This window comes from Macaca fascicularis, chromosome 13 (assembly GCF_037993035.2).
Source record: "Macaca fascicularis isolate 582-1 chromosome 13, T2T-MFA8v1.1".
Taxonomy (NCBI): Eukaryota; Metazoa; Chordata; class Mammalia; order Primates; family Cercopithecidae; genus Macaca; species Macaca fascicularis.
Window position 1 is genome coordinate 15,522,415 of NC_088387.1, and position 18,242 is coordinate 15,540,656.

The following is an 18,242-nucleotide window of genomic DNA, read 5'->3' on the forward strand; positions in this document are numbered from 1 at the left end:
AATCCAGAAATGTCATTTTCTTTTTAAATCATCCCAAAAGAAAAATCTTTTTTTCTAAGAATGTGAAGGGTAACTGATATGATTCTTTCCTTGCATTGTTTCTCCTTTTCAAATATTTACAGTAGTCCGTCCACATCATCTCTCATCTCTCATCTCATTACAGAGCAGCAGGTTTCTTTGAGGTTAGTGGTGTTTCTCTGTGTTGCACCTTGGAGAACAGCCAGCATGAAACCTCTTACCACGATCATGCGCATTGTTTGTAGTCTCAATTAAAATCCTCTCCAGAGACGCCTGTGCTACTTATTATAGCAGAACTTTGGTTGCGGTGAAATGTGCATTCAGCTAACGGTTTTAAGTTCATATCTGAGATGATGCTGTATAATTCATGAAGCATATGGGATCAGTAATGATTGATGATAATTCTGGCTGATGTCATTTAGAGGATATTTTTCACTTCAAATTAAAACTTCCTTCGCGATAGTCATTTTGGGATTCATTTAACTATGTGCTTTATTTCATAGCTCAAATTTTCATTAGTCATTTCATAACACAGGATTTTGAAAGCAGACTTGGCAAAATCTTTCTAACAAAATGTTTGCTTCTGACGTCCCAAGGAACAGCACTCAGAATTGCTGGTAGCTGTGGTACATTTTAAGGCTGATGATAGAAGTCACTTGAACGGGAAGGGCTGCTTTGTGAGGCAGATGGGGTTTGAACCCCGACCCTCCTGATACACCAGGCCTGATCCTGGCCTTCTCTCCTCTCCACTGGGAGATGAGAAGGGTGCCAGCATCCACCTCACAGGCCGTCCTGAGAACCTGGGACTAAGGGCTTGTGTTCCTCTTGCAGGTGGCGCAGATGTGGGAGCTTGATGATATACACACTGCAGGCTGCCAGTGTCGGGGTAATCCAGTTTTAGTCATAAAGGTGGGATTTGCTTTGCTCCCCTGCAGACCAGGTGCAGTGCTGCTGTTGTAGCAAGTGTGTGGATCCTCTTGGGTGGTCCTCAGGTGGACAAGGAGTCACCGATTCGGATTCCCAGTGTTAGATATGAGGGGACCAAGGACCTCATGTGTTCAGAGGGGAGGAGTAAAAAGCTTCCCTTGTAATTCCAGGACTGTCTATCCCAGGAATGCCAAACCACTGGCTTTCACCTGATGCTGCCGTAGGTGACACTGTATGGAAATGAGAACTCATATTTCGCATACCTGAGCCAGTACCCATCTCCCTCCAGGGCCGTGGCCGAGCCCTCCTGATTTTGCTGGGTTTCCAGCCTGGGGATCTGTAAGCCCAGTGACGTCTCCGATGTCGGCCCCCGCTCCCCGTAGGGACAGGAGATGGCTTCAGGAGGCTGGTGATGAATGCCTGAATGAAGTCGACTTGTGACTGCAGTTCTAAGGGCCTCCCCGGGTGTTAGATGTCAGTAAATGACACCTGTGTGTGGATCTCATGTGATGAGAGAAACAGTGGGGGAAACCAAAGCTTGTGGAGTCTGCAGGTTCTGGACTTGGGGTTGTGTGCACCTGTGTACTTGGTGAGGGGTGTGATGTCTGGAATGAGTGTGCAGGTGTGTCACGTTTGTGCGTGTGTGGTGAGTGTATTTAGCAGGTGTGGGTGGAGTGAGCATGTTCATGTGTGTCGTATGTATTTGAGGGTATGTGTGGAGTGTGTACACGCATCATATTTGGTGAGTGTATTTGAGGGTGTGTATGGAGTGCATACATGCGTTTGCACGTATAGTATTGGGTGAAGGGGTGGCATGTGTGGAGTAAGCATGCACACGTGTGTGCTGTGTGTGGGGTTTCTACGTGGTCCTCCCCTGAGCCTGCTCCTGGGCCCTGCTGTCCTGGCAGTTTTACAGTTTGGTGTGTCTTTGATTCCAGAAGATTCTGCAACCAAATTCTGAAGTTGTGATCACAAACTTGCAGCCCTGGAGGACGCTGGTTCATGGAGCCAGCACGAGGGTCTCTGTGCTGGCCTCACCCTGGGCTCTGTCCACAGAAGAGCATGTCTGATGATTGAGCTGTGTGGGTCTATGGCTCCCCAGCCTCAAGTCAGCCCTCAGTTCTGTCCCGCCTCTGTTTTTCTTGCTGAGGGGCTCCGGGAAGTGGTGCCTGGGATGACGTTTTCACCCTGGGGTTGCTTCGCCAGCTGCCCAGGTGCTGGCTGCCTGAGGCCTGCTGCCGTCCTGGGTGGACGGGGCTGTCACGGGGCCATGCCTGAGCACCTGTGGGAAGGCAAGGTTAGGAAGTGCCAGAGGTGAGTGGCTTCATCCCACACTTGATTTTTTGGAAAGTTCTGGATCTCATATTTTTCCCTAAGGGAAGTTAGAAACTGAGTTTCTCTTTAGGGGAACGTCTTTGCAGCGTCTGTTGTTTGAATGTTCTCCAGGTGTGGAATACTCGGGGCCGTGTGTGTTTGGGAACATCCGTGTCCTGAGCGAATTCAGTAGGGAATGGAGAGAGGCCTCCTGTCAGCTTGGCCTCTGTTTCCAGCTTGTTGAGAGTTGATGGCTGCTGGTATCCCAGGGAGAGTAAAACACTGGGCCGTGTGGGATGGGAACGTTCCCTCTGACAAGGTCAGTGGGAAAGCATCTAAACAAACGTCGCTGTTCTCCGGGCTCCTCGGGGTCGAGCTTGTTTTGTGGTGTTGAGGGAAAGCTACCCTTGTTCCTGTTCCTCACCATTTGAAAGGTGTCCAGGGCTCGTTCCTCTGGGGAGGTGATGTGCGTGAGTGGGGGCCAGGTCGCAGGCTCTGAGGTTATTTGGGACCTGTCAACTGATTTCCTGAACACACAGGTGCTTGGTAAAGACGTTCCTGATTAGCTAAAACATGTCAACAGGACGTGATAGCTGGTGGTTGTTTAAAGCCTATCACAATTTTCCTGTTACTTTTTAAATGCCTGTTGAATAAGGGAGGATTCACGTATTTTTGTTTTCCTGTCTACATACTTGATATTTTGTTTTTTGTTTTTTATGTGGATGGTGCAGTTAACAGGATTTAGAAGCAGTCTCAGCCCTGGGGAGACTTCAGGGCCACCTCAGTCAGTGCTGAAGGGAGGCAGGGATTTGGGGGCTACCTCCTCAATAGGACAGACACCAAGGGCTAGAGGTCAGCAATCTCAGTGAGGTCACAAAGACGGGCACACCCAGCACCCTGGCCTATATGCCTCTCCTTCACACTTGTCTCTGCTCAAACTGTTCTCCTGGGTCATCACGGGTGATCTCTAGGCGCTTGCTTGCTTCTTGTAGAAGTGGTGTCTGGCTGTGGTCAGTGTGGGCCCTCAGGACTTCCATGTTTTTGGCTCACATCAATATTGGACAGTGGTGTTTGTTTTGGAGTGGTAGATCCGGTGGATTTTGGCTTTACCAATTCATTTCATACCTGTTCTCCTAGATATAATACCTGTTCGTAAGCCGCATGTTTTCCTAGGTGCTGGGGCCCTATCATAAGCCACGTGTTCTCCTAGGCGCTGGGACCCTCTTGTAAGCCGCATGTTCTCCTAGGCGCTGGGACCCTATTGTAAACTGTATGTGAGGGATCTCGGAGGTGCTTCTTATGAGGATCCAATACCTGACCTGAGATGGAACAGTTACAATTCAAAACCAGCCCCCAGAAAAATTGTCTTCCATGAAACACATCCCTGGTGCCAAAAAGGCTGGGGGACAGCTGGTCTAACGCGGGCTAAGATGTCAGTAGATTTTTGGACTCAGGCCTCAGTTGAAGAGGATTAGATTTTGAAAGGTGGGGATTGAAGGCTTCTACAGGGCAGGTTTTCATCTCCAGTGGGGCCTGGGCAGAACTGGGTAGAACTGACCCAGAACATGACTAGTCAGGCTGGCTCACTGCCTGCGTCCTGTGTGTGCAGCCTTGCTGTTTATTCAGTTGTCTCGTGGTGTGGATTCCATCCACAGCCTCAGAGTAGTGGAACCCATTACTTCAAGGCTGATCTTATTTAACTTTATCAAAAAGACATGAAAATCATTTAGTAAAAATCTTCCAGATAGCTGTATCCTTTCTTTTCCCAGAGGCTTTTAACTATTGCAACTTAAAAATCTTCAAAAATAACTTTAAAGGAAAACCTCTAAGTACATTTTTGATGAGCACCCTTGACAGCTTTAATATGTGGAGTAAATTCCCTTGACTTTTGTATTCCTAGAAACTCGTTCATGTTTGCAGAAGACTTTGCATTTTGTCAACAGTGGCCACTGTTCGGTGACCATCATACCTGCCGTGTCTCATTTAGAAAGTTGGATGTGGATGTATTAACTTTTCAGACACAAAAACACATGGGCTGTTCATTTCTGGTTTTGATTTTTTTGTTTTTTTTTTCCCCCCAGCTGAATTCAAGAAAGGGAAACAAGCAGACAGAGTAAGTACCAGAAAGCGTCTAAGTTGTTGGGTGGGGGATCCTACTATGGTGTTGGATTGTGTTCTGCCAGACATCACTCCTCAAAAAGTTGACCCTGAAAGGGCTGGCATTGCCCTCACCCTGCGACATTCGTCTATCTCACCAGAGAATGAAGAATCTGCCAGAGTACTGTGAGTCAAATTCAGTCAGAACTCGCTTAAATAAGAGGCTTTGTCTCAAAGGCCAAAACATGAGGACACATTTTTAATTTTATTTATTTTTATTTTTACTTTTATTTATTTTTATTTTTATTTTTATTTATTTATTTATTTTTTTGAGACAGAGTCTTGCTCTGTCGCCCAGGCTGGAGTGCAGTGGCGTGATCTTGGCTCACTGCAAACTCTGCCTCCCAGCTTCACTCCTCTCTTCTGCCTCAGCCTCCCTAGTAGCTGAGACTACAGGTGCCCGCTACCACGCCTGGCTAATTTTTTGTATTTTTGGTAGAGACGGGGATTTCACCGTCTTAGCCGGGATGGTCTCGATCGCCTGACCTTGTGATCCGCCTGCCTCCTCCTCCCAAAGTGCTGGGATTACAAGCGTGAGCCGCCGCACCCGGCCGAAAACATGTTTCTTTACTGCCTCAGTCCTCAGTTGGGTAGTGTGTTCTTTGTCTTGAAAGGCGCGCTCTGCGAGATGGGAATCTTCCGGTTGCTTACTTAGGGAATCCTGCCGGCTGTCATTGACTGGAGAGCGCAGTTTCCTGGCTGCCCTGGTCTTTGAGGGGAGGGAGACTGAGGGGTCATTTTCCTACCTGGACCAACGTGTTTATTAAACCTGGCTTGTGGATCATTTGGATCTTTTTATGAAGGAAAAGCCACATCTGTGACTTTCAGATGAGTGGAAGTCATGTTAAAATAAATAAATAAATAAATAAATAAATAAATAAATAAATAAATAAATAAATAAATGTATATATTTTGGCTACTATGGAGAAGTTTTGTCCTTGTGACCTGTGAATACAGTCACGGGAGAGCAGAATGTTCACGGTGTGGGTGCTTACAGTGTACATGTAGAGTCACATTCTTCACTAGTATTACGTTAAAAAGTGACAAAGAAGAGAAAAATATTTTGCTCATTACAACCTCGGTAAGAAGCTGGCAGTACTCTTGTTTTTGGAAGGGTGTGAAGGGAATATTGAGAAAGTATCATCAACGTTAGACTCACCCACTCTGCAAATCCTGGGCCGGCTCGCGTGAAGACCCCATGATGGAAAGATGCACCCCTCTGCCCGGAAGGAGGTGAATCTTTGTAGCACTCAGGACGCATGGTTCATCTCTATATAAAGGCAGAGTGTGAAACGCCATGGAGGCTGGGAGAAGAGATGTAGTTAGCAAGTATGAGTGAGAAGTTTGGGGCTTGTTAGCACCTGGCGTGTGTGCAGCAAGCTTTGCTATCTGCACACGTGTGATCCTTAGAACCCTGGCGTGTGGAGCCATGAGGCTGTCGAGGGCCCCAGCTCCCGGCAGGCTGAGGAGTTCCCTGTTACCACCAGGAGAACCGTGATTGAAGGCTGTCACTCAATCCCAAGTCCCGGAAGGGGCTCCTTTCAGAGAGGAAAACACCCCTAGAGCCTCGGACAGAATTCAGTGATTTTTCTTATGATGTTGCTTAGATTTCGCAAACACGAAACCAAGAACATATTTTAGAATGCTTATGGTTCTTTTGTAACCATGGAAACAAAGTAATTTGCAGTCCATGGACAGTTTGCAGAAGCTGAACTGCCTACAGCATGAGCGCAGCGCTCTCCCTACCGCCCTGGGCCTTGCTCCGGTTTGCTGGGGAGGCTTGGCAGGGCCTCTTGGCTGGGATACGTCTCCCGTGTCCCATGTTGCTACCCCTGGTCACAGCCATACTACTGGGCACCTGTGCCGTGAGGACACTGAGTGGACACGGAGCCGCGGGGCAGTAGTTGGTCATGAGGTGGTATCCACATGGTCGGAAATAGGTTTCTGTTCATTTCTGTTCATTAAGAATGATCGTTGCAATAAAAACATACAGTGAAAGAAAACCCTCTACTGACCTGAGAATGCGTCGGCTGAGTTGGATGGGGAAGTGCAGTGAGGAAGGTGAGGACTGAAAGGAAATGAAGGAGGGAGAGGAAAGGAGAGAAAGGAAGTGAAAGGGGGAGGGAGGATGGGAATAAAGAGGGAGATGGAGGAGGAGGAAGAAGAGAGAGGGCGGTGGGCAGGAGCCTGGGAAATGAGTCCTAGAGTCGGTTCCTAACAGTCGTGGGTGCGTCAGATCTGGTCTTCCAGGAGAGGTGGCCTGGGAGGGCTGACCCTTAGGAAGTTAGGGCTGGGGGGAGCTGATTTTTTGGCCCTCAGCGGGGCTGTTTGCTGACCTGAGATGCAGTCGATGGTTATCCCGAAGAGGTCGTTTGCACAGCCACCGTTTGCTGCCAGGTTGGAGAGAGAAGTGCTCCCCATGGGTTCTTTCTATTTTGTGGAGTTTTCCCAGTTTAGCTGAGCAGCCTGTCAGTGGAACTGTCAGTGATTACTAACATGTCTGCATTCTACAGAGCAGTCGGCCAGCTTCCGATCCTGTAGTTGTTAGGGACACCACTCCCATCGTGTCAGTGCTGGCCTAGCATGGAAGCCACAGCCGGAGGCACTGGGAAACCTGCGTGGCTCTTGCTGCCGGGGTTCTGATGGGAGTCATGCGCTGGAAGAATGATGTCCTTTAGGCAGAGCCTGGCGAGGAGGGGGTGCTGCTGTTGCAGCAGTACATGGAATTTCAAACGACGAATGAAACAAGCTTTTAATTATGACCAGAGCTCTATGCCCTGCTTTTCTTCAAATGGAAATGTTGTGCTGAAATGAATTTGCTGTTAATGGGTTGCCTCATGCAAGACGGAATGCTGGGAGCAAAGTAGAATGTGGACTTCTCTACGAAGCTTCCTCCTCTCAGACTATAATCAGCTGGATGGTGCTACACAGGAATATGTGAGAATTCGTGTGAGAAAGGCGATGGGTGCAGACCTGTGTGACCGGCAGGTGTTGGGGGAGGTTTGAGAGAAGCTTTTGGCTGAAGTGGTGTCAGGTGCAGGTGCTGAAGCGTGATGTCTGGCTGGATGGAAGAGCACATGCCTCTGGGCTGGGGGAAACAGATAAAGGAGGAGGTGGGCAGACATGAGTCGTGTCTTAGGAATGGTAGCAATTCAGGCAGATTCAGGATCAGGCTCCCATGGGGGAGGAGTGGACATCAGAACCCAGGGAGCGTGGGGCGGGGGTCATGCCCAGGCCTCTGCGGAGCTTGCTGCTGTGTCAGCAGGGCCCTGTGCTTGCCCTCCTTAAAGCTTTCCCGATCCATAAAACGGGCACAACAAAATCCACCTTGTGACACTGAAGCTTAAATGAGATGATCTACATGGTGTCTTCCTTCCCTTCCTGACACATCCTAGACTCACAGCTATGGTAGCAGCGACAGACTGGATGGAATGCTGGAGCCGCTTTGCACCTGGTGAAGCCACATGGACTTGTGCAGTGCTGGCGACTGTCTCTGAAAGCCTTTAATCATGGCAGTGGCAGCCTCGAGTGGCTCTTGGCATACTTCAGTCTGTGGAGTGCAAGGTTGACTGGATCTCCGTGGCCATTGATACTATTCAGGGGTGAGCTGACGGGGCCCTAAAACATGGGGGAAGGCCGAGAGGACTTGGCGGCCAGAAGCATTGTAGATTTCTGGCTTCTAGAACTTGCTGACTTATGGACATAGGAAGGTAAACCCAGATGGCTCCAAAATTGTAAGTCCAGAAGACAGGTGGGAGGGTACAATTGCTGAGTAGGTCATGGTTGCCCTGTCCCTTTCTTTCTGGCCATCGTTTCTGCTCCCTCCCCCTGCCTTTGTGGGCTGGAGGGCCTGAGCCTGCACAGTGGTCTATTTCATGGTGACGATGGCTGATTATTACCCTGCACTAAGAAGTCTCTCCACTTTATTTTGCAGCAGTAGGTAAATACATTTAAGGAGTGATGGTTTAGTGGTATTTGTTTTGTTTTTGCTTTTTGTTTTTTAAAGTATCATTTAACTGAATGTTATTGCCAATTTCACTGATCACTTTGAGATGCCAAAACATGCTTTGATTTGTTATTTTTTGTTTCAGCTAGTTTATTGTGTCACAGGAATGCCAATTATTCTGTTGTCACACATCATTAAGTATCTCAAATTGTGTTACTATAATACTTAGCTGAATTACCTCCCTTATTTTGGCTTTTAAAAAACTAAAATCTGTGTGAAACACACAGGATGGTGCATGTCCATTGAGGGTTGTTGAGAAGTGTGACTTTTCCTGGCATGCTTGAGAATCAGTGACATTATTTTATAGAAACATTTTGTGACTGACACCAAACCTAGAAGTTCCTGTAAAGGGCAGGGTAGGCAACGTGTTATGTTTTGTGGGTCACAGAAGTCTCTGCATATATTTCTTTTGTTAAAACTTCAAAGGGTAAAAACCACTTCTGGTTCCCTGGCCAAGGCTCAGTCGGGGATCATGGTTTGCAGACCCTTGACAGCAGCTGAGGTGAAAGCTGGTCTCCCATGCGGTGAGCAGGAGCCCACCTCATTGCTTCAGCCAGGAAGATGCTGCCCTCATGCTGGAATTTACTTCAAACAAACTTGAAAGCTCTGGCACCGCTGCTCATTTCCATACTATTGCAGGCTATCTAAAATACGGAGCATGCCTTGGCGTTTTGATTTTGTTACTCCTCTTGAACGGCTCTGCGATGGCTCATCGCGAGTTAGGCACTTGCAGAAATGATCAAGCGGAGCTGCAGTCATCTTGCAGATCAAGTGAAGTTTTTTCTGAAAGCTTGTTACAGGCTTAAATTTCTGATCCCTTTCCATCCACTGATCTTGTATGATTGGTTTCTTTTTGCACCCATTTGGGCTGTGAAGCGTCTCCCCACCGTGGTAGAACTTTAGCTCTGATTTCATGCATAAGCCGGTATCCTCACTCCTCTTCTGCGAGGAGAAAGCGCTGCAGGTCCTGCGTGGTTTCCGTCCCCTCCCTGCACGCGGATGGATTGGGAGGTATTTGTGGTGTGTGAACTTGCTACCCCTAGAGGCTCCTTGTTCACTCCCCTGGATCATACTCCTCCCTACTCCTCCCTACTCCCATAGACTGTACTCCTCCCTCGTGGTTCATTCCCTGGACCTCATTCCTCCCTCCTCCTTCCTGGCTCACTCCCCTGGACCACACACCTCCCTCCTGGTTCACTCCCTGGGTCAAACTCCTCCACCCTCCTCCCTCCTGGTTCACTGCCCTGGGCCCCCACGCCTCCCTCCCGGTTCACTGCCCAGGGCCCCCACGCCTCCCTCCCGGTTCACTGCCCTGGGCCCCCACGCCTCCTTCCTGGTTCACTGCCCTGGGCCCCCACGCCTCCCTCCTGGTTCACTGCCCTGGGCCCCCACGCCTCCCTCCTGGTTCACTGCCCTGGGGCCCCACGCCTCCCTACTCTCCTGAGCCGCATTCCTCCTTCCTGGTTCACTCCCCTGGGTCCCCACTCCTCCCTCTTTTGGGGGCTTGGTAGTTTCTGCTGTGCTTGTGCCAGCACGGTAAGGCTGCGTGGCAGCTCCAGGGCTGTGGCTGCTCACGCAACTGTGGCATTACTGCAGAGAACTGCGGGGATGCAGCTGCCCTTGCTGTGATGCTTCGAGTGTCATTGTCGATATGGGAAACTGGGTGGGATGTGGATGTCCCAGGAAGGGACAGGAGCCTCCCCTCAGCCTCTGTCAAACACTTCTCAGCCAGGCGTGGTGGCTCATGTCTGTAATCCCAGCGCTTTGGGAGGCCGGGGCGGGCGGATCACCTGAGATCAGGAGTTGGAGACCAGCTTGGCCAATGTGGTAATTTTTGACGCATTAAGGATTAAGGAAAATGACTCACACTCGTTTGCCTTGCTTTATAATTGACGATTGGTGTAGCCCAGTAGTGTGAACTTGTTAAGCAACCATTCTTACCGAAAGACTAATCTTTAAAACTCTCTTCCTCTGGACACGTCTTTGGCTGCTGTAATCAAATGCAATATAATCAGCACTGGTTAATGGCTTTCCTTGCTGGGCTAACAAATGCTCCTCAGGAACGTTGGTTTCTTGTTATTTTCATTTATAAGTATGTTTTAAGCCTTCTAATTTTTCTAGCTTTCCTGCGAGTTGGGAATAACTGTGATGGGTGCTTAGTTTGGGATGTTGACGTACACTCTATGCCCAGCTACTATGCCATTGAGTGAACACTGATTTGTCACTTTCTCATGAAGACTGATTTCACCTAGTTTGGTAAATTCTATTAATTTTAAGGAAGGGGGTGGAATGCAACTGCTGTTAGGAGGCTTTTTTAAGGATCAAGGAAATGTTGCCATGATTATTACCATTACAGAAGGAACATAAAGACACGTGCTGCCTTCAGTCATGATGAATATGTAAGTCCGCATCTGTGACTGCAGAAAACGGCAGCCCTAAATCTTAAAATCGTGTGGATGCACCAAGCCCATCTGCAGGGCACTGTGGAGCAGCCTGCGTTGGCCGAAGTTGGCCCACAAGCCCTGAGGGATGGTGTCTGAGTTATGATAAGGCTCTGACTTGGGATTAAACAAGCCTCCAAATACTGTGATATTCTAAACAAAGACACGATACTGCCCAGGAAGCCCAGTGGACACCTGTAGGCAGTGTAGGTGAGAAAAGGCTCCAAGGAAGATTCCTGCAGCTCAGCTAGGAGGATTCTGTAAGGCAGTAGACACATCAATGTTCACATAGGAGTGTTGAGCTATATTCATTCCTTTTAAGCAGCCAGGCTTGTGTGTGTTTTCAGGGGCACTCACATGGCGCCCCTTCCACCCTCACTGCTGGTCAGGTGAGGTGTTCAAGACTAGCCTGACCAACAAGGTGAAATCCCATCTGTACTTAAAAATATAAAAAATTAGTCGGGCGTGGTGACAGGCGCCTGTAATCCCAGCTACTCGGGAGGCCAAGACATCAGAATCACTTGAACTCGAGAGGCAGAGGTTGCAGCAAGCCGAGATCGAGCCACTGCACTTCAGCCTGGGTGACAAAGGGAGACTCTGTCATAAGAAAAAAAAGATTTTACAAAACCCTACATGCCCCTAGTTGCTTCTGTAGGAGACGGCATGTTCCCGAAGGTAGACTTTGTGTTGAGGACTCTGCAGCGTCAGGCTGGAGACAGTCTCCCTTCCTAGCAGCGTGGGCCCCTGGGCTGCTCTTCTACCAGAAGGGATGGTGGCATCTCTGGGAGGTATCTGTGGACTCAGATCTGTGTGGATTAGTGACTTGTGTTACTCGCAGATACATAATTTTATGGGTAAATGAATACCTGGACTGGCTGCAACTTCAGGACGAGATTCGGAAGTAGGGAGTGAAAAGTGAGGACGGAACCCTGGGCTTGTCTTGCCGCCCCCAGGACCCGATCGGGGCGCCTTCTCATCTGAAGTCCCAGCACGAGGTCAGGGTGGCCCTCCCCTCTGAAGCCCCCAGCAAGTGATTGGGGCATCACTCCCCTCTGAGGCCCCAGAACCTGGTCGGGGCGCCCCTCCCTTCTGAATCCCCCAGTACCTGGTCGGGGCGCCCCTCCCTTCTAAAGCCCCCAGACCCTCCTGGCCTGCGGTGCTGCTTCTCCAAATGCTGCCCTTGGCTGTTTTCCAGGAGTCACGTGCACCCGAGCAGGCTGCCTGTTTCACTTCTCGGATCTGGGATGTCGGTGAAGCTCATTTATCTTGTCTTCCTCCTCATGTGCCATATCTCACCTATTGTCTGTCAGAGTTCGTGTGAGTACGTGTTGTGCGTTCTCAGGCTGTAATCGGTGCTTAGGTGACAAGAGCGTCTTAGAGCAACGGACTGTCTGCTCTAAAGGACGCTGTGGATGAATCGAGACACGGTTTACTTGTGGGGTTTAAATTTCCTGGGTGTTGGAGGCAATTGGGGAAAAAAGGTCTAAAAAAGCCCCTGGGGATGAGGAAGGCAATAATGAAAAAAATTACTCTATACACACTTAGCAGTTGATTTAATTTGTAGGTGAATTTTGCATTTTGGGAACTACTAAAGCTACTGTTTGTAGGGATTCCTTGATGAGCTTCTTGTTTTCTGTCAAGTGGAAGGTAAATTGGATCGGTTTTGTCTTTAATTCTGACTGACTAGGATCTACTTTCTTTTTCCCCCCATTCACGTTAGGGTGGGGATTGGACTAGAAGAGCTGTAGGATCTCTTTATTTCTGATCTTAAATGAATTTTTTCATTACTCACCTTTTTTTTTTTTTTTTTTTTTTTTTTTTTGGTGAGCTGCTATTTTTTCCTTTAATGCACTGTTCTTTGGTTTGGGAAATGTGGTCTATTTGTATCGTGCTTTAAATGTACACAATGGTTCTAAATTGCTATTTTTCATTAAAGTTAGATATAACATCTTAATTAAAATGTCATCTAAAAATGAGGCACAATCTGAGGCCTGGAGACCCCTCTTGTCACTTCCAGCCGTGTCTCCTTCCCTGGCCACGTTGCCTCTGGCCACATCTCCTCCCCACACCACACCGTGTTATCCCCACAGCACGTCACCTCTGGCGACATCAACTCCCTCCTGGCCACATCACCTCTGGCCTCACTGCCTGCCTCCCTCCCTCCTGGTGGCCTCCGTGGCTCCTGCTGTCTGCCCTCCCGTGGGTGTGTTCGAGGCTCTTTCCCCATTTTCTGCTCCTGAGTGGGTCTCGGGGTCTGGATGTTTCACAGGATGCAAGTTTCTTCCCTTCCAGCCACGGGTCTCTGAGCGACAAGTCCAGAGAGGGCACTAAGCTCTCCTTACCCACCTGGGGGCCCCGAGCCCTGACCACCGACCACCAGGGCTTTTCTGTAGGGTGTGGGGCAGACTCATGTGTGAATTGGGCTAAAAAGGTGCTTCCAGGAATCCTTGTTTTAAGTGCACTGGAGCAGAGCTGGGGAGCGGGGACCACCTGGTTTGCTCAGAATTTGGTCCTGATCACAGCCGATGAGTCAACATAAGTACCTCCTGAATGAAGCATTCCACAGACTGATTTTACACATGACGGCTGTGATGGCTGGAAAAGGCTTCTCACACAATGAGAGAGTTTGAGCTGCATTTGAAGGAAGAACAGGTCCCTGTAGGTGGAAATGAAAGATAAGGGTGATCCAAGCCCTCAGCAGCAGCGGGGTTGGGGTGGTGCAGACTCCCCATGGATGGTGGGCATGGCTGAAATGCAGGAGAGGGCAGGGGTGCGAAGCAACAGCAGGGCGGCATTAAAATTCCCCTGCAGAGAGGGGACGTGACTGAGATACTATCACATGTATACAACTGAGAGATGATTTGAGAATGATTTCTGGGAGCCTGTGGGAAGAGCACGTGGTCATCATCAGTTCTCGGGATCTCTTTATGAAGTGAAAGAGCCGTGCCTCTGCCTATCTTGTGAGCTGTTAAGATCAAATCGGATAATCTTCAGTGAGCCTTGTAAATGCTAAAGTTTATGACAGGCTGTTCCATCCCCCTTGTCTTCACCCTCCTTTCCTCCTCGGAAACGTGAACCCTGCTGGGTACCTCATTATCTGCCTGGCTTCCTCATCCATAACGTGAGCCCTGAGTACTTGCTGGGTATCTCGCTGTTCACCTTCCTTCCTCAGTAACATGAACCCTGAGTATTTGCTGGGTACCTCGCTGCCTGCCGTACAGCTGGTTGTATCCTTCTCAAACGCACTTAGCTGGCACATAAGCAGAAGTGCTCGCCGGGCTTTGGGAGGGCTTTCTGACATGTGGGTGCCTGCTTTTCCCTGTTAGGCTGGAGCTGCAGGAGCCCTCCTAGACCAGACAGAGGACCAAGGCTGTGGCCTCGGGGTGGGGGCTGGGGGAGCTCGCTGGGTTTATTGTGTGGGTGAGAGTAAACTTCAGTCCCACTGCGGCATCGGGATTCAGGGTTCCTTCTGGAATGTTCTGAGTGAGAAACAGGAAGTGTGCACAGGTGCGTCTTCTGCGGATTTTATGGTTATCTTGAGAGAGCACTGGTGCCTCTGAGCTATGAACCTGCAGAACCACTTCTTCCACTAACGGCCGCCTTTATAGAAAGAATGACTTGCAAACGATGCCACTTCAGATGGAGGTATTTGCAGGTGTGGCCTGAAAAATGAAAAAAATGACTTTCATCTCAAGGAAAGTACCTTACATTATTCCCAATGATAGACATTTGAGCTTTCCAATGAGTATTAAAATACAAAAATCTTGTGTCCACCACTTTCTCATGTGATCAATGGTGATATTGATGTGTTTTTGTTTGTTTTTTGATATAGAACGAAATGTGGAAGTTGCTCATAATTCTGAACCAGTGTTTTCTAACCAATGTGTGATTACAAAATCGTGTGCTGGTAAAAGCCATTCAAGTGCAGGACGGACCATTCGACTCAGAAGGAATTGGGGCAGAAAGGCCCGTCGACCAGAGCGCAGTCTCTGCGTTGCAGACAGCCTGTACGGAAGTGCCACTTGTTACATTTGTCAGCAGAGAATACCTAAAATGATCTGAAAACACAATGAAAATACTGCTTCCTACTTGTATATCAGCGTGGGGTCGGACTTCTTTCATAAACTTCAGCCACGGCTCTGCAGCCCACTGAACGCAGATGCAGGCGTGAGAACCCTGCTGTCTGAGGTGCAGAGATGTTAGGTGTTTTCACAGCAGCACAAACTCTTGCCACGCTGCTACTTATTTTGGAAAATGGTTTCTTCTTGAAGACTGTGTTAAGATGTAATGACTTTATCGTTGTAAAATAAACTAAATTGTTATCTTTTTTCTTTTTTTTTTTTTTGAGACGGATTCTTACTCTGCCACCCAGGCTGGAGTGTAGTGGTGTGACCTTAGCTCACTTCAACCTCTGTCTCCTGAGTTCAAGTGATTCTTGTGCCTCAGCCTCCCTAGTAGCTGGTACTACAGGTGTTCGCCACCATGCCAGGCTAATTTTTGTATTTTAGTAGAGATGGGGTTTCGCCATGTTGGCCAGCCCAGTCTTGAACTCCTGACCTCAAGTGATCCACTTGCCTCTGCCTCCCAAAGTGCTGGGATTACAGGCATGAGCAGCCACCACTCCCGGCCTGATGAGAAAGCTTTTTTGTGATCTTGAATAAAGTGCAAAGGGTTCCTGAGACCCAAAAATTTGAAAACTACTGGCTTAAACTGAGAAAATTGTCCACGATTTTTCAGTGTATCTTCTAATCTGTTGATGGAGAAAGGACGGTAAGGGTTGCTTTACTTTTTTCCTTTCAGAACTCAATGGTGCTGGGACAACTAGGGTATCCACATGGAAAAGGATGGACTGGACCCTTCCTCACCCTACACGCAAAGCTCAAAATGGATCCAGCGTAAGGAGTCGACTGTGAGACCCATTCTGTCAGTCTGCTGGGTACCATAACGGACACCACAGACCGTGCGGCTTAAACAACAGCATCTTATTTGCTTTTTTGTGGAGACTGGAAGCCTGGGATCAAGGTGCGGCCAGTGTTGGATTCTCTGGGGCCTCACCCCGTGCTGTGTAGACGGCGTCCTCTCTGTGTCCTCAGAGGTTTCTCTTATGTGCATGCAGCACTGAGGACTGTGTCTAAATTCTCGCAAAAGAATACCAGTCATACTGGATCAGGGCCTACTCTTAAGATCTTACGTGACCTAAATTTCCAAGTTAAAGGCCCTGTACACTTAGGTACAGTTACATTTTGAGTTTCCGGGGTTGTGACTTTAACATGGGAATCTTGAGAGGGGGGACAGTTCAGCCCATGACACCTTTAGGGAAGAATCCTGGTGAAACTGCTACTTTGGATTAGGCAATGTTTCCTTGGCTGAGACGTCTAAAGCTGTAACAAGCAACTGAAGGGAAAAAGACGGGATCAAAATTAAAAATGTTCATTTCAGAGGATACTCTTAAAGTAAAAAGACAACCCACAGAACAGGATACATTATCATGATAAGGACCTGATATCATGAATATATTTAAAAGCTCTTAGTAAAAATCCAAGTTAAAAATGGACAAGAGATTTGAACAGACATTCTCCAAAGAAAGACATATAAATGCCTTAAAAAGCACATGAGATGTTTAGCAGAATTCATCATCTTAGAAATGGAAATCAAAACTACCGTGAGATACCACTTCACAACCACCGGGATGGGTAAAACCCCAGTATTGGACAGTGACATGGTGGTGAATTTGGGAAAACTGAAATCTTGATATATTGCTAGTGGGAGGGGAAGTAAAATGGTACAGTTGATTTGGAAAAGTCTGGCAGTTTCTCAGAAAAGTTAAGCATGAAATCACCGTACAACCCAGCAATTTCACTCCTAGGCATACGCCCAAGAAAATGGAAAATATTTTTGCCAAAAAAATCTTATGCAAGAGTCTTCATAGCAGCATTATTTGTAGTAGTAGAAAGAGTCCAGGTATCTGTCAACAGGTCACTCACTGTGAGATTCCACTCTCCTTGGACGTGAAAGATGTCAGCACCGAAGGTCACGCACTGTACGATTCTCCTCACAACAGGTGTCCAGAATGGGCAAATCCAGAGAAACGGAAGTCGGCTGGCGATTGCCAGGGGCTGGTGGAAGGAAGGAGCAGGTGCTGACTCTTAATGGGTTCAAAGTTTCTTCGGCCCGTGGTGAAAAAGTCCCGGAATTACATACTAGTGGTTGATGTACAGCTTTGAGAATATGCTAAAAAGACTGAATTGTATCCTTTAATATTGGGGCTTTTATGGTTTGTAAATTCCTTTCAATTTCAAAAGGAACTCAAGAACTTCTTTGGTGTTGATATTTGGATTGTGAAAGAGACAGTATCCAAAACAAGTTACTATGTAACTCACGTCCCCAGAGTTAAACTTCATTTTCTGAGGATCTTAAAGGAAGTGTGTGAGCCTAGGAGACACAACGATCCTATACTAGATGTTACACCCCATCTTACTGATTTCTATCTCACATAACCATATTCAGGGAAAAACGACATGTAAACGTGAGCTGAATGCTATGCAGAGACACATTCCTCTTACCCGGATGATCTTTAGTGTTGCAGTAAGAGATGAGGTCATAGCAACGTTAGTTTAGCTAGTTTAATTTCCATGGCAACAGGAATTTGGCACATCTCATGAGTTAGGTTCAGAATTAACAAAGTTTTGTGGTGGTGGTTCTTTGCTTTGACACAGATTCAATATAATGAAATTTGTACCACCTTTAGGCAAAATTGAGACCAACAGAAGAAAAATGTAACATGGAGTCTTGAAGTTGTGCCAATAGAAGAATTTTAAAACATATTTGCTTTTTAAAATTGTTTTATGGTCATATAATTTGCATTCAATAAAGTGCACACAACCTAAAAAAAAAAAAGAATTAACTAAATGAAAGAGCTTCTGCACAGCAAGAGAAACTATCAACAGAATAAACAGGCAACCTACAAAATGAGAGAAAATATTAGTAAAATATGCATCTGACAAAGGACTAATATCTAAGAACTATAAGAAACTAAAATCAATGAGATAAGAACAAATCCACTAAAAAGTGGGAAAAGGGAATCAGCAGATACTTCTCAAAAGAAGACGTAGAAGCAGGCAACAAGAATATAAAAAATTCTCAACATTACTAGTCAACAGAGAGATTTGAGTTAAACCACAATGAGATACCATCTCACACCAGTCATAATGATTATTATAAAAAGTAAAAAAAAAAAAGGGTTGTTTTCAAGGTTGTGGAGAAATGGCAACATTTATACATTGTTGGTAGGAATAAAAATTAGTTGAGCCACTGTGGAAAGGAGTTTGAAGATTTCTCAAATAACTACGAACAGAAATATCAGTCAACCCAGCAATCTC

General features: G+C 47.4%; 1 protein-coding gene and 1 long non-coding RNA gene across 6 annotated transcripts in view; one reads left to right on the forward strand and one right to left on the reverse strand.

Annotated features, from left to right (window-relative positions):
• Nucleotides 1-17,832, forward strand: part of LOC135966774 (ATP-dependent 6-phosphofructokinase, platelet type-like) — a 104,617-nt gene extending 86,785 nt beyond the window's left edge. For 2 of the 4 annotated variants that reach the window (XR_012422030.1, XM_065526764.2), the window contains one exon: nt 15,664-17,832. Coding sequence is in view for 1 of the 4 variants with exons in the window: in XM_065526764.2 (XP_065382836.2) it covers nt 15,664-15,776 (113 nt within the window). In the remaining 3 variants the exon portion in view is untranslated. Of the gene's footprint in view, nt 1-7,746; nt 8,019-14,695 lie in introns of those variants that run through there. The other 2 variants (XR_012422032.1, XR_012422031.1) reach the window with 2 other exon arrangements.
• The window catches only part of LOC135966776 (uncharacterized), a 407,986-nt gene continuing 402,141 nt past the window's right edge, over nt 12,398-18,242 (reverse strand). Inside the window, exon 3 of one of the 2 annotated variants that reach the window (XR_012422033.1) lies at nt 12,398-14,525. This is a non-coding gene — a long non-coding RNA (uncharacterized lncRNA). The remainder of the gene's footprint in view (nt 14,526-18,242) is intronic. The other variant, XR_010580361.2, reaches the window with a different exon arrangement.